At 40.3% G+C, this 19,473-nt stretch overlaps 1 protein-coding gene across 1 annotated transcript; it reads right to left on the minus strand.

Annotated features, from left to right (window-relative positions):
* Nucleotides 1-31: 31 nt before the first annotated feature.
* On the minus strand, nt 32-18,183 carry ecpas (Ecm29 proteasome adaptor and scaffold). Its single transcript, XM_028019008.1, has 49 exons — nt 18,162-18,183; nt 17,366-17,496; nt 16,339-16,455; nt 15,936-16,054; nt 14,707-14,856; nt 14,433-14,610; nt 13,948-14,087; nt 13,717-13,795; nt 13,508-13,627; nt 13,298-13,383; nt 13,131-13,206; nt 12,164-12,213; nt 12,014-12,080; nt 11,811-11,933; nt 10,959-11,062; nt 10,659-10,782; nt 10,484-10,564; nt 10,181-10,385; nt 9,861-9,952; nt 9,617-9,751; nt 9,369-9,540; nt 9,028-9,200; nt 8,852-8,953; nt 8,602-8,725; nt 7,713-7,858; nt 7,563-7,617; nt 7,358-7,472; nt 7,224-7,292; nt 7,024-7,141; nt 6,778-6,945; nt 6,592-6,671; nt 6,398-6,503; nt 6,263-6,310; nt 6,060-6,178; nt 5,126-5,276; nt 4,444-4,509; nt 4,193-4,282; nt 4,034-4,100; nt 3,871-3,962; nt 3,702-3,768; nt 2,884-3,081; nt 2,568-2,779; nt 2,441-2,484; nt 1,896-2,088; nt 1,648-1,807; nt 1,421-1,526; nt 1,233-1,321; nt 1,084-1,155; nt 32-713 (listed from the first exon to the last, which is right to left on the minus strand). Exons 1-49 carry the CDS (start codon nt 18,181-18,183, stop codon nt 574-576), a joined length of 5,541 nt encoding a protein of 1,846 aa, XP_027874809.1. The 3' UTR covers nt 32-573.
* Nucleotides 18,184-19,473: the final 1,290 nt, after the last annotated feature.

Here is a 19,473-nt window from a genome sequence, read left to right on the forward strand (position 1 = left end):
TGCAGAGTTAATGAGAAGCTTCAAAACCAGGTCAGTGGTCCAAAGTTTTATTTCATGAAGGATAAACTGAAACAACCACAGCATCACTTTAAGTCAACAGCAGGCTCACTCTTATTTTCAGGCTTTAAATCAGGCTGACATCTCAGTCATCTGGCACATATTTTCAGCACTTTATGAAAAACACAATTCTTCACAATTTAACAGCAGTGAAGTCTTGTCAGTATTCCTATTGCTGATGTTTAGAGAAGTAAATTCATTATTAAGACAAACTCACAACAGTAGTAAAATCCCCATTTTGGGGCTAGAACTATACAGTGTCCACAAAGTCAACACACTGGCTTATAAAGCATTTCTCATCGTCTCACGGCCCAGTTACCAAACTTCACACATCAACGTCGGAGCCTTGCACCCTGACATGTTCACCCAGAGCACCGTCACAGACTACATGGATTCTTGGAGTAAATTAAAACAACACAGATGTATTACGGAGTTCAATCAGATAGATATGTGCTAATGGATGGTTTGTGTTGCTGATTAACAAGTTAATGGGCAGGTCAGTTTCTCCGCGCTCGCTCAGGGCTGGCTTTGGATGCGTCTGCGCAGCTCCTGCGCCTTGTCCCTCAGCTCGGGCCGGCTGTCGGACTGCAGCGTCGACAGGGAGCGCTGCAGCTGCTCCCGGCTCCTCACAGGCATGCAGTCCCACTGCTCACTCTCTGGTAATATCCACACAAAAATATGTTACAAATCAGCTGCAGAGTAAGATATTAAGGTTTCAAATAAATTCCGTCCATTTGGAGAGAGACACAGAGAAATAAATCTGAAGTCTGAGAGTAAAAACCTAGAGATATAAACACAGAATTTCATCTGTTCTTTTCTGTTTGAATCAGCGATGCCAGGAAACGTTGGGTAAGTTGGGTAATGGATAAATAAATAACGTCCCATTTTCAAGCCAATCAACAGAAGCATACCGAAATTCATTTTCCAAGAAGGTTAAATAATGTAGACCTAAATTTGGAAACATTATTGAGGCTTGAACATAATGTGTGCTCAATATTACAAAAAGCAGAATCAATAAAAGCCTACCTCCTGTTCTCTTAACGATCAGATCCACCACAGACAAGGCCTCTGTCCGCACAGAGGAGTAGCTTTTATTTTCTGTAGAGAAAATTAAACAGTCTGTGAAGACATAAGACTTTCAATTAAAGCCATTAGATTTTGAATTACCTCCTTACCTAAAGAATAAGTAAGAGCAGTGCAGGCCTCAGTGAGGATCTGCGATAGTGCATTCATGTCTTCATTACCCTTCTCAAGCAGCAACAAGCTACAAAGAAAAGAAATTTGCTTTAACTAGCTAAATAATTCAAATTGTGGAAGACTTCCCAAATCCAGGGTGTACAGTTTGTGTTTTTGTGGTCCTCACCCCTGAAAATACGCCTTCATGGCCTGAAGAACAGCCAGCTGCACCTTCCATGTGCTCAGCTTAAGCTTCCCACACATCAGAGTGCACAAATCTGTCTGGAAACTTGCTGCACGCAAACATGCACAACAAAGAGACGAGTCTTTATTTTCGGTCCAGATTGATGAGAACAGATATGATGAAGAACTGATGTGGGTAAACACATCTGCTACTAAATCAATAGAATTCACCTTGAGTTTGTGGGTTTCTGGGCCAGGTCTTCCCAAGTGTCTCAAAAGCACAGAGTATAGCTTCAGTGTGCAGCTCCTTATCTTTCATATCTTTGTCATCATCATCATCATCATCATCATCCATTGACCTGGGAGAGGCGCCACCGCTCTCTGGACAGCTCTGTCATAAAAACATGAGATCAGGCTTCTTCTCAAGGCAAGTCTGTACAAAACTAGCCTCGCGACAAACAGAAAACTTAGAAGCGAACCTTCTTGATCAGAGGGAAAAGGATTTCAGCCATGTCAGTGAAGCGGTCTTCCTGGCTGCTGTGGAGAACATCTGCGGCACAGCGCAGAGCGGCCATTTTGTAAACCAGATTCTCCTTGCGGCATTCTTTAAACACGACATCCAGGATCTCTGGGATGCTGGGTTGGCCGCTGCACGGCTTTTGCAGCTCCGCGCTAAAAACCAGAGAAGAGATAATGTCAAGTTAACAGGAAGTAGTAAATGAAATTTATTTCACAACTAAAATGTGAAATAAATGTTCACAGTTTACCATTATTAAAGCCCAGTGTTCACTACGTATATTTGATAAAGTTTTTAAGTATGAAACCTGAAAGAACAAACTCAGGTGGATGATGACAGAATGGACAACTGGACAAACAAGCTGCGGGCAAACTAAAGTCTGAAACTATATATAAGTCTGAATCCCCCCCCCACGTTGGAAAATCTTGATGTCAAAGTTCAATCATATTCATCCAGATCTGCACAGGAACCGTGGCAAGCAGGAAGAAGTTTTGCAAGATGACTGACCTGCACTTGGACACCACTGACCCGATGGCTTTCAACAGCTCCTCCTATACAAAACCAAAACACCAAATCTGAATTAAGTGTTGTGTTTTATTTCCAGGCTTTCTTAAACAACAGGAACAACACACACCTTGCCAGCCCAAGTTCGCCCAGAGAGTCCCTGCATCAAGGCTGTCAGCACCAAACCGAGGTGCGGTGCCACCAATGATCCCGTCTGTTCCTTAGCAACAGTTGCCATGGCAGCTGCACCCTGAGCCTTCATCTTCCAGGACTGAGACTGCAGGGCTTTCTGTGTGATGGTGATCAGCTCTGTCATGTAAAGCCTGATGCCCCCGAAGCTTCCTGAAGTCATAGAAAAGTATCAAAAATTAAAAACCTTTTATTCCTGGGAAATGATCCTTTCCGTTTCATAGCACCGGTATTTATCATGCCACGGCGTTCCCCACCTGGAACGTTCTCCTGCCACACCTCCGACCACAGGGTGGCATCGTGACTCTCTCCTTTCTCCTCATCAGGACCCGGCGCCTGATGCATGCCCAGGAAGGCCAGGGGCAGGGCCACGCCCGCGTGGGCCTTCAGCACATCTGGACTATAGTGGCTGATGGCATGTACCGTTAGCGCACACGAGGACTTGTAAACAGGTTCTGGAAACAGAGTGAAAACATTTCATTTAAAAGGGAGTCAAGGCAGGAGAAAAAAAATCACCAGACAAACTAACATTTTCAACTTCAAACTTCTATGTATTTTACTGGAAGCAGCACAAAAATGTAAAAATTGTGTGGCATTGACTTGTATTTAGATTCTCAATTTAATGTAGGCCTTTACTTTGACTAGACCATTTAAAAAATAAATATTACTTATATTTCTTCACTCACAATCTCCAACAAACTTCACAAAACAGCTGTATTTACATCAGAATATTTTAGACACACTCCCTATGTAGAAAGAAGGAGACTCCTCAAGACAATGGGGAGCACTCCATTTTATGAAGGGGTCTTAGGAAAGGGAGGCAAATATAAATGCACCCCATACTTTACAGATTTAAATTTAAATGCAAAAACTGAAGAAAAATAAAACTGTGTAGTTTTTTAAACGCCACACATCTATGCACTGCTTTGTAAGATTCTAATAAAATACACTCGAGTTTGTAGTTTTAAAGTCATACAATGGGAAAAACTTAAAGGTTATGAATACTTTCACAAAGAACAATATCGTCACATTTTATTGCTCCACTAAAACAAGTAAATTTCAAAGTAAGATTCACCTTCTTTCTCCAAGTACCAGTTGCTGAGCTTCAGTAGTAGTTTTTCTACGCTGCTGTCCTTTGCTGACTAAAAGGGAGAATAAATGTCATCGTGATAAAGTCTGTGATAAACAGACAAATCCAGGGTTTAATAATTATCCAAGGACTTCATATTAACAGAAGGGCTTACCCTGACAAGGTGTCCCAAAGCAAAGGCGAAGGCTTTCTGTACAACGGTGCTTCTGTCATGAATGCCATTGAGCAAGGCACTCATCAGTTTACCTGCGGATAAAAATGGATTAGTTTGTTCGACTTGAGTCATTAACCGAGTCAGATGGAGTGTTGTGTTGTACCTGAGTATGGGGTTAGGTCCTGAGGACACTGTACCGTCAGGGACACAATTACACTGGCGCAGCCTCCCTAAACCGAGAACAGCAATCATTAATACAACTGATGCGATTCTGTGTGGTGGAGAATCACTGATGATGTGTGACTACAGGACTCGGTTCTACCTTTGTGCCCAGGCCCACTCCGCTCTTCAGCAGCTCACAGAGTCTGGGAACCAGCTCTCCCAGCACAGAAACATCCAGATGCTGCAGACACTGGAAGAAGACACACATTCAGAAGCTTCGCCTCAGTTAAGTGTGCAGCTGCTAATAAATGCAGAAACCTCACAACTAACTTGGATATCCCAAAATTTGGGTTGGAAGACTCTAGAGTGAATTAATTGGGATTATTGTGTGAGCATTTATTTTTGTTTTACCATGTTAACAGTCTCCATCATTGGAGAAGACTTGGCAGCACTGAGCCTTGCAGCATCCATGGCACTCTGCAGAGAAAGAACAAACACATCTCGTATAACAGGGCTTTTGCAGATTTCACCAGCACACCTTTATGACTTTTTAAGACCATTAATTAAATTTAAGACCTGTATCACGACAGAAATGTTTACAAAAGAAAATAGCATGCGCTATATAGTAGTAGTGACAAGCTTTTTACCACAGAATAAATGCACCATCGTACAGGTTGGCAACAGAAGTGAGGCAATGGCGAAAATGAGCGTCTTCCAGCCAACAGGGGTTAAATTTACGCTTTACTCATGATAGATGCAAAAAGGCTAGCTAGCTATGGTATGTCAGCAGCTAGTTAGTGGTTACGCAAACCACCTTTAGTCACAGAATGCAGTGAATATGTTTACAGGCGACTTAAATGTTTGCCTGAAAGAAAAGTCCCACGAGAAAAAAATAAATACAAGATTAAATAGTCCTGACACGACACAAATTGACATATTTAAGGCCAACTTACATTTTTTTTAAATTAATTTGATACATTTTAAGGCCTTAATTTTAGATACATGATATCCGGACTTCTTAAGGTAACGGTGACATCATGTATCAGCAAATGCAACTTCTGTATGACTTGTAGGTGAACTGAAAGATGTCTACCTTTTCCTGCTCAGTGGCTCTGAGGCTGAGGTAGTTGAGGACCTGAGGCTCCAGGGTGCTGAGGGCTTCCAGCAGAGCTGGAATCAGCCGAGCAGCGTGAGGCTTTAATCGGGCGCCAGCAGTCTTACTGATCTTCACCAGGGTCTGAATACTAAAAAGAGAAAGGTTGACGAAACAGTTTTACATTTCTAAACTATGCAGAACAAAATCAACAAATGTACTCAAATAGCATGTTTGATTTGACATTTTGTAATTTTTTTTTGTCCTTTCCACGACAACAAGGGGTAAATAGGCTCCAAATAATTTAATTCAAGGGGATGCGGGAATGTGTTAGGGGCTGCTTTCAAAAATTCTGTCCTTTTAGTTTCAGTGAAAGAAACTCTCAACATGGCATATTGGATTTTATGCTCCCAACTTTATGGGAACAGTTTGGTGGAAGCTCCTTCCTGTTCTAACATGATTGTGTACCAGTGCACAAAACAAATCAATAGACATGCATGAACTAGTCTGGTGTGAAGAAGCTGACAGGCCTGCAGAGTCCCAATCTCAACCTGTCAGAACACCTTTGGGGATGAATCAGACCTGAGACTGAGAGCCAACCTTCTCATCCAACATCAGTGTCTGACCCCAAAAAACATGTTTCAAGAAAAATAATCAAAAAGTCCATTAAACCCACTCCTGAAACTAATGGAAAGCACTCTTCTTATTTCCGAAGAGTTGAAGATGGTAAAGCTGTAAAGAGTAAACAGGCGTCATTCCGTATGGATTAAGAATGGGAAACAACACATGACCGTGTGTGTTAAGGCAGATGAGCAATTACTTTTACAGTATACTGTATTCCCTGTTCACCTTTTAGCATCAGCTGAGAAAGCATCTTAAGACATCTTAGTTTGATATAAATCAGTATTTATGTTGCACACGTAAACAGATTTACCTGAGAGAGCGAACCTCGGAGACGTTGCTAACGATGCCTTTTTCCAGCAGAGTGGGTAACATCACGGCCACAGTTTTCTGGGCTGCAGAGCCAGTAGACTCACACATACGAACACACACCTGCACATAAAATCAAAGAGGCTGAAATACTTACATAGTGGAATAGAAACTTACATGCAGTCCAATGCGCTGGCATAACATTACCTTACTGAGCGTTTTCAATGCTAAGTCTGCAGCCTTTCGCACAGACTCCTAAAAAAACAAAAAAACATTAAAAGTTCAGATGGAGATTAAACAATGAACCACTTTGACATTTATTTCAGATTATTTTCATCTGGCCTTGATGTCATCCAGGACTCTGAACAACGTCTCCCACATCTCTGCCAGGTGATCAATGAGGTCATCGGCCTGACGGCCACGGATCAAGTCGTTGAGGGCCAGGCAGCTGCAAGACAAATCCATCAATTCACTTTAACCAGTCTTGGAGAAGATAAACACTCTACAAGTGTAAGTGAGAGGCCGGTCCGATCTACCTGGACTCACGCACTCTCCAGGTGTTGTTGGTCAGGTTAGAGATGACATCCTGCAGGATTTCCTTCAGGTACTTGTCCACCTGTGCAAAAAGAAACAATTATTCCTGACGGTTCTTCACACCCACTTTCACATCATTCTGTCTCTAGCCAATGTTTCCGTTGATGTATAAAACTACGGAGCCTTACCAGGGTTTTATCGGTGACTAAGGCATCCCAGATGCTGGTCATAGCCTGGCGAATGCTCAGGTTTGGGTCAAACTGGTAGCGGTACAAACGAGGCACTAACTGTGGCAGGAATGGAGCCAGCTGCTCCCCAGCCTTGGTAGCGATCATGTGGAAACCAAAAGCTGCTCCCTGGAAGAAACAGAACATTGTTGTAGGTCAGGGAGGAGAAGAAAACCTGGCAAAAGAGAGTGAGCCTTAGTGCGTTACCTTGCGTGAGTTCCACATGGCATGGTGGTTTGCCAGGTTCATGAACTTATAGACCAGATCTGGTTGGTTCAGGTCACTGGCCAGTGAGCAGAGCTCCTTGTATGTCGACAAGCTTTGACTAGAAGAAAATTATATAACTTGTTTTACTATTGGTTGTAACTCAAACTTGTTACAAATCGACTATTACTAACAAAACTCACCCATCAGGCGTTTTTCCCAAATCCTCCCCCTGAAACACCTCGGTATCCTCTGAGACTGCATGTTTCACCCTGTTAACAAGAATAAATAATCATACAAACTCTCAATTTACTACTTAGTTCAACCAGCAGCTTACCTTTTTCCAGTCATGAGTGTTTCCACCAATGTAGACACCAGTTCCTGCTGATCAGCTTCCCCACCCATCTCATAAACGAGCCCCAGGCCTTTAGATGCCACATCCTGACTGAGCTCTGAACAGAAAGGAAAAAAGAATGGATGAGGAAGTGGAAATGAGAGAAACTGAAAGAGATATGAAGCTCAGCTCAGCCATCTTGTCTTACCATCCGGATCTGAGAGAACGGAGATGAAGGCTATTTGAATCTCTTTCAAATGAGACTGCAGCAGAAGAGGAATATGGGAAAATTATCTTTAAAGCTTGTGCTCAAGTTAGAAATGAAGACAGTAATCCTACAGGTGGGTTATGTACGTACAGTAATTTCCTTGTGCTGGCTGAGTTTTTTGACCAGGGAGAGCAGCCAGATGCAGGCCGCCTGCCGCACATGAGGGTTCTGGCTGGGAATGTATCTGGACAGGATGGAGTTGAGGACCCAGCGAACCACATCGTTGTTTTTAACATCTGATGGAAGAAAATGGAGAAAGGAAAAAAAAAAAAAAAAAAGACGCATTCAAGAATTACATTAAAACAGGTAACCACACATAAGCTAAATCTATGTTATAGTTTGTATACTATGCAATTTAATTAATTTTTAATTTTTCAGTTGCTGTATTCATATGCATCTACATCTTGCATGAATTGCTTAAATTACATAAATTTTAGCAATTTTAGTATGTTATGCAATTCAAACACATTCCATGTGCTTAAATGATCGGACAAACTGTTTGGCCTTGACAGCCAATCAGATGTGTAATGACTGTAAAAGTTTGTCAAACTTTAAATATTTTTTGTCATTTCAACATGCTGAAAAAAAACATCTATTATTACAAATGTATTACTTTGTATTCTAAATCCCTTTTTTAAATCTAGTCTGGTCACTTTTTATGGTACTTGAGATACTCCTTTGTCAAATGTCAATGTGTGATGCTTATAGCAATGATGGACTGGCCCTGCCTCACTTCCACTGTTATTACTGGACAGATATGTCCATTATTTAAGCTACTGATCACCATCCAGAGAGCTCTCACTGGTTGTCTTGAAATAGGGATTGATTAGTCCGGGATGTTTCTCTCCCTTTTATTTTAATTTGTTAATAAAAATATTTTAAGTAATCTTTGTGGGAATTTGTGAAATGACTTAATCCATTAGTTACTAATGGATTCAGATCTATTTCACACCAACAGGGATAGAACCTGTAGACTCACTGTGTGGCGGGCTGTACTGGTCCTCAGTGCAGGTCCACGGATCTCTAGCGGCTCCAGAACTGGTTCCTATAGCAGCACTAGTAATGGCCTCTCCAACTGTGAACTGTAGCTCCACCTGCTTGGCCTGGAAGGTAGAAAGGAAGCAGAGAAGGGTTGGTATTGGTATGTGGCAGTTTCACAGCAGAATAATTTGAATACTTCTAAAATCACTTCAAGAGAAAGTAAAAAAAAAAAAAATCCAGTTTCATACCTCCACCGAATCCATGAGGCCCTGCAGCAGCTTCTTCTGGTGTGGAAAGTCTGAGTCTCCCACTGGCAGATAACCCAAGGTTGTAATGGATCGCTCCTTCATCTGGAAAACGACGCGGATAAAATCAATCAGAGCAACAGCACAGCAAATCAGAGCCATTAAAAGTCACAGCTTACCTTTACGCTCTCTTTGCCAGAAGTGATGCGAGCCAGCAGGTTTTCTGTGACAGAGAGTTTGGTGAAGCCGTCTCCCTCTGCAGGGATCAGCAGGGTGCCATTCCGCCCAATTTCTCCTAGAGCTGTGCAGGCTGCTACGGCCAACATGGCACTGCCGCTGTCCAGGAAGGAACCTGGATGTGAATATATGCGATCACTTTAGTGGGGAAATGATCAAACACTCACTAATTATACAACTTTACTTTGTTTTTTGCAAAAGAGGTTGCAAAAACATACAATAAAAGTTTCCTATAAGTCAATAAAATCTGCACAAAAAGGATTTATGTAAAAAAAGTTCATACCAATTGTCTTAGTAGCCATGGAAACTAGCTTGTCATCATCTTGGTAAGTGATGCTCATCTCTTCCACCTTGTTTTCTGTCAACTCACAGGAGGCAGTGGCTTTCTTTCTGCTCAGATTCCTTCCCACCATGTAGCCGAGAGCCAAGATGGCGCCATGCTGAGTCTCAGGACTCTGAGATTCAACCCATAAAATAAATATTAGCACCGAAAGCTTATGACACGAATAACCGTAAGTCTATGTGACATACATGGTTGTCTTTGGTAATTTTGACCAGATTCTGCACGGCTGTCTGCAGCTCGTTGCCAGTCATGGTGGAAATCACCAAAGCATACAGCTGGGCGGCAAGTTCCCTCATGTCCTCCTTATTGGTGTTCATCAGACTCTGAAAGACGAATATGATTACAGCTAATTTGGATAACAAAAGTGAAATGTGCATTAAAGATAACTTGCCAAATGAGTTTTAAAAACTTTGTACATAAAATAGAACTCACTTTAATCCAGTCTATTTTATCAGCAAACCTGGGGGCGAGTTTTTCTGGACACACAGACACCACTTCCAGTAAGCAGTACATGACTGGGATTCCTATGGGGAAATTTAGATGTAGATACATATGAATACTACAATTGACAAATATAAAATGTTTTTTTCTCTATTAAGGGCTGAATTAGTCTTAGAACAAACTAAAGCTGTGAAAGAGAAAGTGCAGCTACTATCATTTAGACAAATCATAAATCAGACAAAAGAGAATACCATCGCTTACTACCTGTTTATACCCCAAACTGCCTCCGAGGAAGGCAGATTAAGTCTCACCTCCCACAGCAGAGAGCAGCTGCTGCAGTAGATCCATGTACACATGCACAGGGTTTCCCTCCAGGCCTTTTGGCGGTTCAGCTGAGAGCAGGGTGTGGATGTAGCGACCGATGGCTGGAGCATCGTCCTGCATGTCCAACAAGCGGGTAGACATGGGCCTGGCGCCAGCACTGTGGGCCAGGCACATCCTCAGGTACAACATTATCTGAAAAAACAAAAGTAATCCATCAAAAAACATATTTATATAGTTTGCTGAGTCATCTGGTTTTATCCTCAAATAAAATAGATATGTTTATTATTTACCTCTCCAAAGGCAGATGGGTTAAAAGGAATTGTGGAGGCCCCAACAATATATTTTGCAGGGGTTTTGATCCTCTGAGCTGCCTAAGAAAATGACGAGAATGTATTATTATTTCTTGAATTAAAAGGGTAACATTATTTTGCAGGTGTGCTGTCTGTGAGATGCTCTGAGCCCTACTTTTTCCTGGATGTAGGCAACCATGTCGGGAAAGGACGGCATTGGCTTCGGTCCCTCCTTCTCCGAACTTTTTGTGGGAAAAGGCCTCAGCACCCTTTGGGCCTCTGCAGACACTTCCTCTCGTCTAAAGCACAGAGCAAAAAAAATCTTACCCAGTGCCAAGTTCACTACAGACATGTATCTTAATTAAGCCATTACATTTCTCTTTCTGCATTACAAATAGTTAAGTGGTTTCATAAAACAGCAAAGTTTTTTTTTTCCTGCTGCAGTTTTTAGTGTTATGTGTTTCTTTCAACTTACGGGTCTCCAGCAGCCAGCAGCAGCAGGTACCTTGATGGCACGTGGTCAGGAGCAAACACCGTGCTGGCAAACTTCATGGCCACCTGGCGAACTTGTACCTCCGGCTGCAGTGAAACAACAAGCAGCAGGTTCCTTTTATTTCTACTTACTAAGCTTGTTACAGGGTTTTACACTGTTCCCACAGTAAAATTCAAACATTTTCAAGGTAAATTTTCAAACTTTTCCACACCACAGTTTTTTTTCACACATTGGAGATAAAAACGGTACCAGTGAACTAAAGACAGTTTCAATTAACTATTATATGATGTAATTTATTACTGAAATCATTAGGAACAAGGTACACTTAAATATAGCAAAATTTTAGGTTTTGAAAGGTCTCTCTCACACATATCCTGTACACCTGACTGGTCAGAAAAATAAATAAATAAAAGAAATCTCTAACAAATTTTCTCTCCAAGTTGTCTGGCATTTAGCAAATAAAAATTATTTTGGTAATTCTAACTGACCTGAAATAAGAGACGTTTGGTCTGATTTAACTTCAGACAGTGAGAATAAAAATGTGCTCATCTTTTTATTACTTTTAATTATCTGGATTCAACTATAAATAACGGTTTCCAAATTTAGGCTGTAAATCAAACATTTGATTGCACTTTTTGTTACAAAACTGTGCGGTTTAAATATCAAGTACTCTTTAGGACTTCATACAGAAATTAATCACTTTCCAAAACTTAAAATACCTAATTAAAATTCAAGCATTTTCACGGATTTCAAGCACCAGTATGAACTCATTTGTTAAAACACACATTACAGTTGTCAAAGAATCAAATTTTCTTCTTGATGTGGTAGACTTACCTTTGAAATATATGCAGCCACCAGGGCTTCCATCAGATTCAGTAGCGCCCCCTGCAGGTTGGCATACGCTCCAACCATCATTGACAAAGCTTCCTGAATGGCAAGGCGAACATCCGGCTCCTCCTGATCAAGCAGACACAATGTTTAAGGAAGAATACTATAGTAGGTTCACCTCCAACTTTTCCAAAATGTGTTCCACCAACCTTACACATAGACTCAAAAAACTGCTGCACAAGAGCAATATCCTTTGTGAAAAGCTGAGGCATGCGACTGAAATAGAAAAAAAAACAAGTGACGGTTGGTCTGTTTCTAAATCGTACGAAATTGAAATACCAATAAGATGTTATCGTAACCTTGAGAGCTTTCCGACAGCAGAGTAGGCAACACATAATAACTTAGGATCCTGCAGAGAGAGACGTTGTGAGAGAAAGAAAACACGATAAACCAAACTGCAAGAATTACCAGTGAGGTGCAGGTTTTGATTAGACAAGAAATTTGATAATGACCAAAATCTGAATCAAGTTGTCTGCAAAGATTAAAACACTTGTTTAGAATAACATTCTTTTAGATCTGCTAAAAAACATACTGAATTTCCAAGTGTCTTCACTCTACAATAAATATAAACAGACTGATATTTGCTAACCGCGATAAAACAAGGTGCTTAAAATGTCAAAGCTTTAATCATTTTGTTTGTGTTTTGAAATAATCTTTACATTCAGTACATTGCAGATCTGCATATCACCAACTTTTCTCTCTCACACACACAGTGTGACGTCACCTCTGCTTTTGATCTAAAGCAGAGGTGACAGATTATGGCAAAAGTTTCTTCAGGCTTCTGTGCTGCTACAATAAATGAACAAATGACTTAACATATGTCTGACCATAAATCAGAGCGTTTCGCTTTCAAATACCAAGTTGGACAAAGCTGTTATTAAAAAAAAAAAAAAAAAAAAAAATCTTTTAATATGGTGCAGTCTTATATTTTGAGATGTGCAAAAGAAAGTTCAGGAGCTACAATCTACTAAGATGATACAAGTGGTTTGTTGGGGTCTATTTGCACAGATACCTCTGCTCCATTACTTGGAGGATCTTTCAGTACAGGTACATTTCCAGCTTTTAAAGAATGATCACTGCATAACTTGGAGCAGATACATAGAAAATCACGGTTTTATTTTACTGTAAACATTTTCTTTTAAGACAGTTACATTTTCAATTTAGCCTCTTATTGAGACCTAATGCAATCAAAAACAGCTAACTATTGTTAGAGCAGGATTGAATTAGTCTTAAAACATTTTTAAATTTAATTAGCATCTTATTTACCTCCTTATATTCGTTGATAAGTTTGGTCAGACCATTGAGCAGCATTAGTCCTAAAGGCTTGTTGGTGTTGGGGCATCTGAAAAATAGAAAAAACATTTAGACTTTATTCATGAGAGGAAACACAGGGAAGCTGTTCATGGACAGAGGAATAAGTGTGAAAGTCTTACACCATGCAGATGTGATGGACAAACTGTAAGGTGAGAGACAGCAGTTTGTTGTTGGTGTTGGCCCCAAACAAGCCATCATAAACAACCTGAAGCACAAAGTAAACCAGTAAAGACATTAGCACATCGCCAAATAGAAGATGACGTAGATCTCTGAAAAGGCAGCAACAGACATTCTGACAACTGATTGTCTAAAAAAAGAGTCAGTATGACCTGGATGTTTGCTGGGAAGCACTCTGCTGCCAGCCGGGAGCGTAGAAGATGTGGCAGGATTTTTAGTTTGACTCTAGTGCTCACTGGATCGTGTTTCAGCTCTTGTTTGACATTTCCACCCTGCAGAAAATATGTGAACATTTTACCTTGATCTGAATTTGAATAAAAATCTCCTTCATTGGCTTTTAAATTAAATGTAAATTACAAACCTTTGTTTTAAGAGGGACATCTCCCAGATACACCTTGAACATCTTGTTGATAATTAGAGGATTGTTCCAGTCAATGATGCTGGAACGAAACAAAAATAGACATTAGGAAAATAGCTTTGTAATGTGTAAACAGGACCATCTTGTCATTCATAAACATAAGATAATAGGAAACAGAAACTAAAGACGTTCACAGTCTTTCCACACATTTAACATGAAAATAAAAAGCTCTACCTCTGTTTGCTCCTCAGCTCCAGATCAGCTGCAGTAGCCACACTGTGTCTCGTGTCGCTTGAAGCCACCGCCAAGTGGATCACTGTCTCCACCTCTGGCACCTGCTTGGCCTCAATGAACTTCACTATGCCCAGCTTACACTGTTGGAGCAACAACCAAGGAGTTAGACAGAAACCTGCAATTAACAGCCAAGATAAAACTATGATTAAACTGAATTGACAATGACTGATATCTCCATAACACACTAAACTGAGATAGATTATCTTGATATTTGGCGATATTTCCTTTAAACTGTATGACTTGGGCCAAACATTTTTAGTAGCCTTCCAAAAGCTTGTCATTTTCCCTCCTGTATGCCTTTATATAATTATCATAGCAACCTATGGCATTTTTCTTCATATACGATTCCAAATATCTGGTTTTAACTATGAACAAAATATTTGATCAGACAGATCAAACATGACCATCTGAATACGTTATTGTACCTGCTCTAGCTGCTCGGCGTTCCACTGGGCTTCTCCAATAACCCTCTTTGCAGCATAGACACTCATCCCTGGGGGAGGCTGGGGAAGACCCTGCCCGCTCCCAGTGACCGCCCCGTCCGAGGAACCTCCCTGGGAAGAGGATGGTGCAGGCCGAGTGGGAGACTCATTCAGCACAAACCTGATGATGTGGAAGAAAGAATGGTCCAGTTCAAAATGCTTTCATCCTCGCGATTAACACTCATTTCCAGCCGCAGGTTTTATTTTGACAACTTACCCATAAGGCATGAGCAAAACATCCAGCATGAACTCCAGTAGAAGGTGCATCATCTTTGGCCTTTCAATTAAATTGAATGGAGACACGCCTTTGGACGAGTCTGCAGGATACTTCATGTGGTATAGAGTGGGAATCAGAAGGTGCATCAGGCTGAAAACACAAAAAGAAAACAGAGAAGGAACTCCATATGAAAGCATCAACCTTTAATGTTGCCTGAACATTAACCGTCTGAACAAAATAAATCTAAGTGGAAAAAGTATAAAATACATGTGAGTGGCGGTAACCTGGTTGCATAAGTGTTGACATAGTTGCTCAGAATTCTGCAGCATCCAATTTTGACAGAAAAATATTTATTGACTTTACCTTCCAAAGGTTCTCCAAACCTATCAGTGTGAGGATATTGCTTGTCCACAACCTTCTCCTGTTGACCCCACAGATTTAGTTCTGGACTAAAGCTAAGCCATTCTAAAACCTTCAATTGTTTTGGACTCACCGAGAATCTGCAGCTTCCTATCATACACATGATGGTTTGTTGTCAACACAGATCACATAGAACAGTTCAGGACTTCATTCATTTGGCCAAAGAAACCCAATTCAGAAAACAAGTTGCACCACAGAAAAATGCTACTGTATTTCAGTGTGTATATGGATTTCTTTTAGTGTCAAGCACTGCTGGTTTTGAGTCAGATGCAGTCAGGACTGGTTAATTTGTTTTTTTTTGGGGGGGGGGAGTTAAAAGTTCCCTGATAAATTCTTGTATTGCATTTTCATTCACTTTGAAGAAATATTCAGTTTAGTAATGTTACAGTTGTCCCACATTTTCCTCAATGAATAATCTTTACTGTGCTTTGGTAAATGTAGAATGTTTTAGCAGTGAGATTTATAGCGTTGCTGTAAACTATGAAACAGATGAAAATGTCAGCAAAGCCCAACGAGGATAACTGAACATTCTTTTAGATTAATCAGATTCACTAAAATTGATGGCCTGTGTGTCCTTAAGAAGACTGAATACTAAAACTGAAGCAAAAGTATTAGCTTGATGTTGTGCACAAATGCACAATCCTAAAATATGAAGAAAAAAACATTTTCTGAAATAATTTATTATGTTCTCCTCTTTTTACATCTCAAAAACCTGGAGTTTCTAACCGGAGTGTGTACACCTTTGGCATGCAGTCTAGAAGGTGACAGTACTTCACTGGATAGGTATGTGAGAATATGCGTCCCCTCACCTGTCCTGTTGTGGCTGTGGTTTGCCTTCCATGGCAGTGATGAGAGTCGGGGCCAGCTCACATTGTTTTGCCACCTCTAGACGAGGGTAGCCCATTTTAATATAGATGATGGTGAAATTCTGTCAAAAAATGAAGTAGTTTTCATTTTAATGAAACAGACCTGTTTTTGTTTCAATTAAAATACCAAATCAATTAAAGATCACACAAAGTTAAAATACACAATTTTTAAAAATCTGATTTATAATGAAGACAACAAAATCAACTCACACATTTAGCATTCATTTGATAACTAATACTGACTGAATGTTTGCTCAAGATATTTTACTTAATTGTAGAGTGACTAAACATAATATGGACAGTAAGCATCCTCTCTCACAAGGCAAACACTGTATTAATATCTTACTGTAACAAAAGAAGCAGCTGCAGGGTCCTGGTACTGCACCAGCAGTGTCTCCACTGGTAGCTGGATCTTTGGTCGGCTTTTAATCCTCTTGTTGAGGTGAACCAACAACTCCATCACCTAGTCAGAGACACATTTCTTAGTGCAGTTTCATGAAACAGATGCATGAATAAATAATGCAAAGAAACATAAGGCTGCTGAAAGCAATCTTTAAAGTACAAACTTTTAACTTTTCCACATTTTGTGACTCTAAATCACAAACTTCAATATATTTAAATATCTATACAAAACATGTTCATTACATTGTTTTGCACAAAATCATTCTTAGATTATGAGATTTTAGTCTGCTCAGTTCTACCTATTTTGAGCTCATTTCAGAACAGAGTTGTTTTAGGGCCTCTTGTAACTTTAGATCCAAATGAGCTGCTTCTGGCCACGCCCCCCACAACTCAACATTTACACTCACACATGAGAATGGCTGCGAATAGATGCGCAATTATATAACTGTAGATCTTTAAAAAGCAAAAGCAGGGCATCCTGCACAACCAGCAAGAATGCAGCAAGTAATTTCTGGATGGTAAGTCAATAGCAAAACAGTTGTCTTTGCCAGCAGCCACTGCATGGCGCATACAGTGGTAAAAACCGGCTGACCAAACATGCTGGAGCTCCACTTGGGTTGCCGGGTGTCAGCCTGGGCTTTGCTGGGGTTGCTAGGTGAGGGGAGGTGCATGCTGATTTGTAACTTGACATTACAGAGATTTTTTTAAACGGGTCATTTTTCAGACACCAAAAAACATTAACTTACTATTAAAAACCAGCTGGGTTTTCTGCTGTGGTTTTTATAAGCACTTGGGCTGTTTTTTTATTTTTAATTGCTGCTTTTACTTAAGTACAAGTTCTACTCTACTCACCTCTGTTAGTCCATCATGCAATAACAAAAAGAGTCTGGCACAACTGCAAACCTACCACAACGTGACCACCTAAACTGGCTGGCTGAGCACTCAACCATTATTTTTACTTTACTACTCACCTTCTTTCGCACCCCCTCCTGAACACTGGAGAGTTTGAGAAGAACAGGTGGCAGAAACTTGGAGATGATGTCCTGAAGCTGGTCATCAGTTTCTGCATGGCCCAGGCGAAGGAACACGCGTTCCAGTTGATCTAATCGAAACACACTTTTACTTCACCGGTACACCAAGTCATGATTTCAGCAGCTCCTACTGTACAGTATCTTTCGATTTTAATATGAATCTTTAACTCATTGGTGACTGCAGACACCTTCTGGGTTAAATTAACCATGTTAAGTCATACTGGAAAGCAGCATTTTGTCTCATTATGGCCGATGAGCTCAACCTGCCAGCTCCTGTACATAACCCAGCCATGCCTTCTTTCTCCTGGCTTAGCTTTCTAAGCCGTTAGCAACAAATGACAAGACATTCCAAGCAGGTCATCTTTTTTTTTTTTTTAATTAGCATAAAAGCATATTTTTCTAAGCAGTGACACGTACGTGAAACTTAACCTAAATGTCACAAATGCCAAAAATGCAGATCTCCACTGTAAGGCATTGGTGAGAGGACATAAATAAGAAGCCGATGTGATAGTTTTATTTTCACCATGACTGGGCAAACGGCCTCCTGACGTTAGCATGTCAGCTAGCTACGTAGCCTGTTCCCAACCCAGTTTTAAACTGAATTTGGCGTTATCATTACTTTATAAACAGCCTTAGTAGCAGGGCGGGCAAAAACACACCGCCACACATGTTTTGGCAACCACAAATGGGACATTTAAGAGGATATGAATCGTTAACAAGGCAGAAAGAAACTTACTGAGTTCATCCTGGGCAGCCATGTTTGCACTAAGTCATCAGTGACCCTCCCAGTTGACAGAGACTGCCGCTTCTCTGGAGTGCCAATAGTGCCACGACGTAATACACGAGTTAATAATTATTATTATTAAACAATTATTTACGTTATTAATTAAATGACGTCGGAAATAAATACATTGTATGAATAAACTGATTATGCTACGTCAATAAGTATTTTGTTATATTTAAAAATATTTTAATGTAATGTTAAATTTTAAAGTTATATGTTAAAAAAACACAAAACTACTGTATATCCATCCATTATGAAGAAAATTAAGTTATCCATCCATCCATCCATCCATTATCTTCTGTTTATGTATAACTCAATCCCAAGGTGTTTTTGGGGCTAAAAGGGTTACCAACTTCCAGCATGTTCTATCATGCATTACTGCAGATGAGCCTACAATCCATCTATCCAACACCTACTCCAACCACCCATCATCATAACTAACACTAAGACTCTTAAATTTCTTCCCATGATGATGGGTACTCCAACCACCCATCATCATAACACTAAGCCTCTTAAATCTCTTCGCTTGACGCACTTGCTAATCTTGACTAGCTATCAACCTTTTTCCAGTTTTAAACCAAGGGCTCAGACTTCGAGAAGTAGACTCTTATTTACACTTGGCTCCACAGCATGCATATCATGTCCTGAAGATAACAGGACATGATATGCATAAGTCTTGTCTTTTTATAAAGACAAGGCTTATAATCTTGTCTTTGCAAACAAACAAAGACAAAATCATAGGTTTCCAAGCAGACATCCTCCTCTCCATATACTCTTTCAGAATCTGCCCATCAAAACCACAAACATGATTGGAAAACCAGTTCTGGTAGAATCCGATCTGCACTGAAAACAAGCTTGGTAGACAACATCTGGCACAAGTTGCCACAAATGGCCCTGTCCATAAAAAATGGTTCACCTGCATGTTTTTATGGAGATATGGGGTGAACCATTCATCGACCGAAAATATCCTCAGGGTTCAAGGTGTATGTGTATTCCCAAAAGGGGTTGCAAGGAATACCACTTAGAAAAACTTTTTAGTATTTCAGAAATTGCTGTTCTACTGGAATTTTTATTCACAAACATCTATTGGGTTTACAGAAACTGGTCCAAAAAAGATGATGTATACACTGTGCAGCAGCTGTGTGAGTCTTTAAGTTCAGAGATCAAAGTAGTATTGACAGACTAAGTGAATAAGATAACGTAAAGGCAACAGTAACTCAATGACCACTTGTTACAACCAAAGTGTGCTGAGAACCATAGCACA

The sequence above is a fragment of the Xiphophorus couchianus genome, chromosome 5, assembly GCF_001444195.1.
Source record: "Xiphophorus couchianus chromosome 5, X_couchianus-1.0, whole genome shotgun sequence".
NCBI lineage: Eukaryota > Metazoa > Chordata > Actinopteri > Cyprinodontiformes > Poeciliidae > Xiphophorus > Xiphophorus couchianus.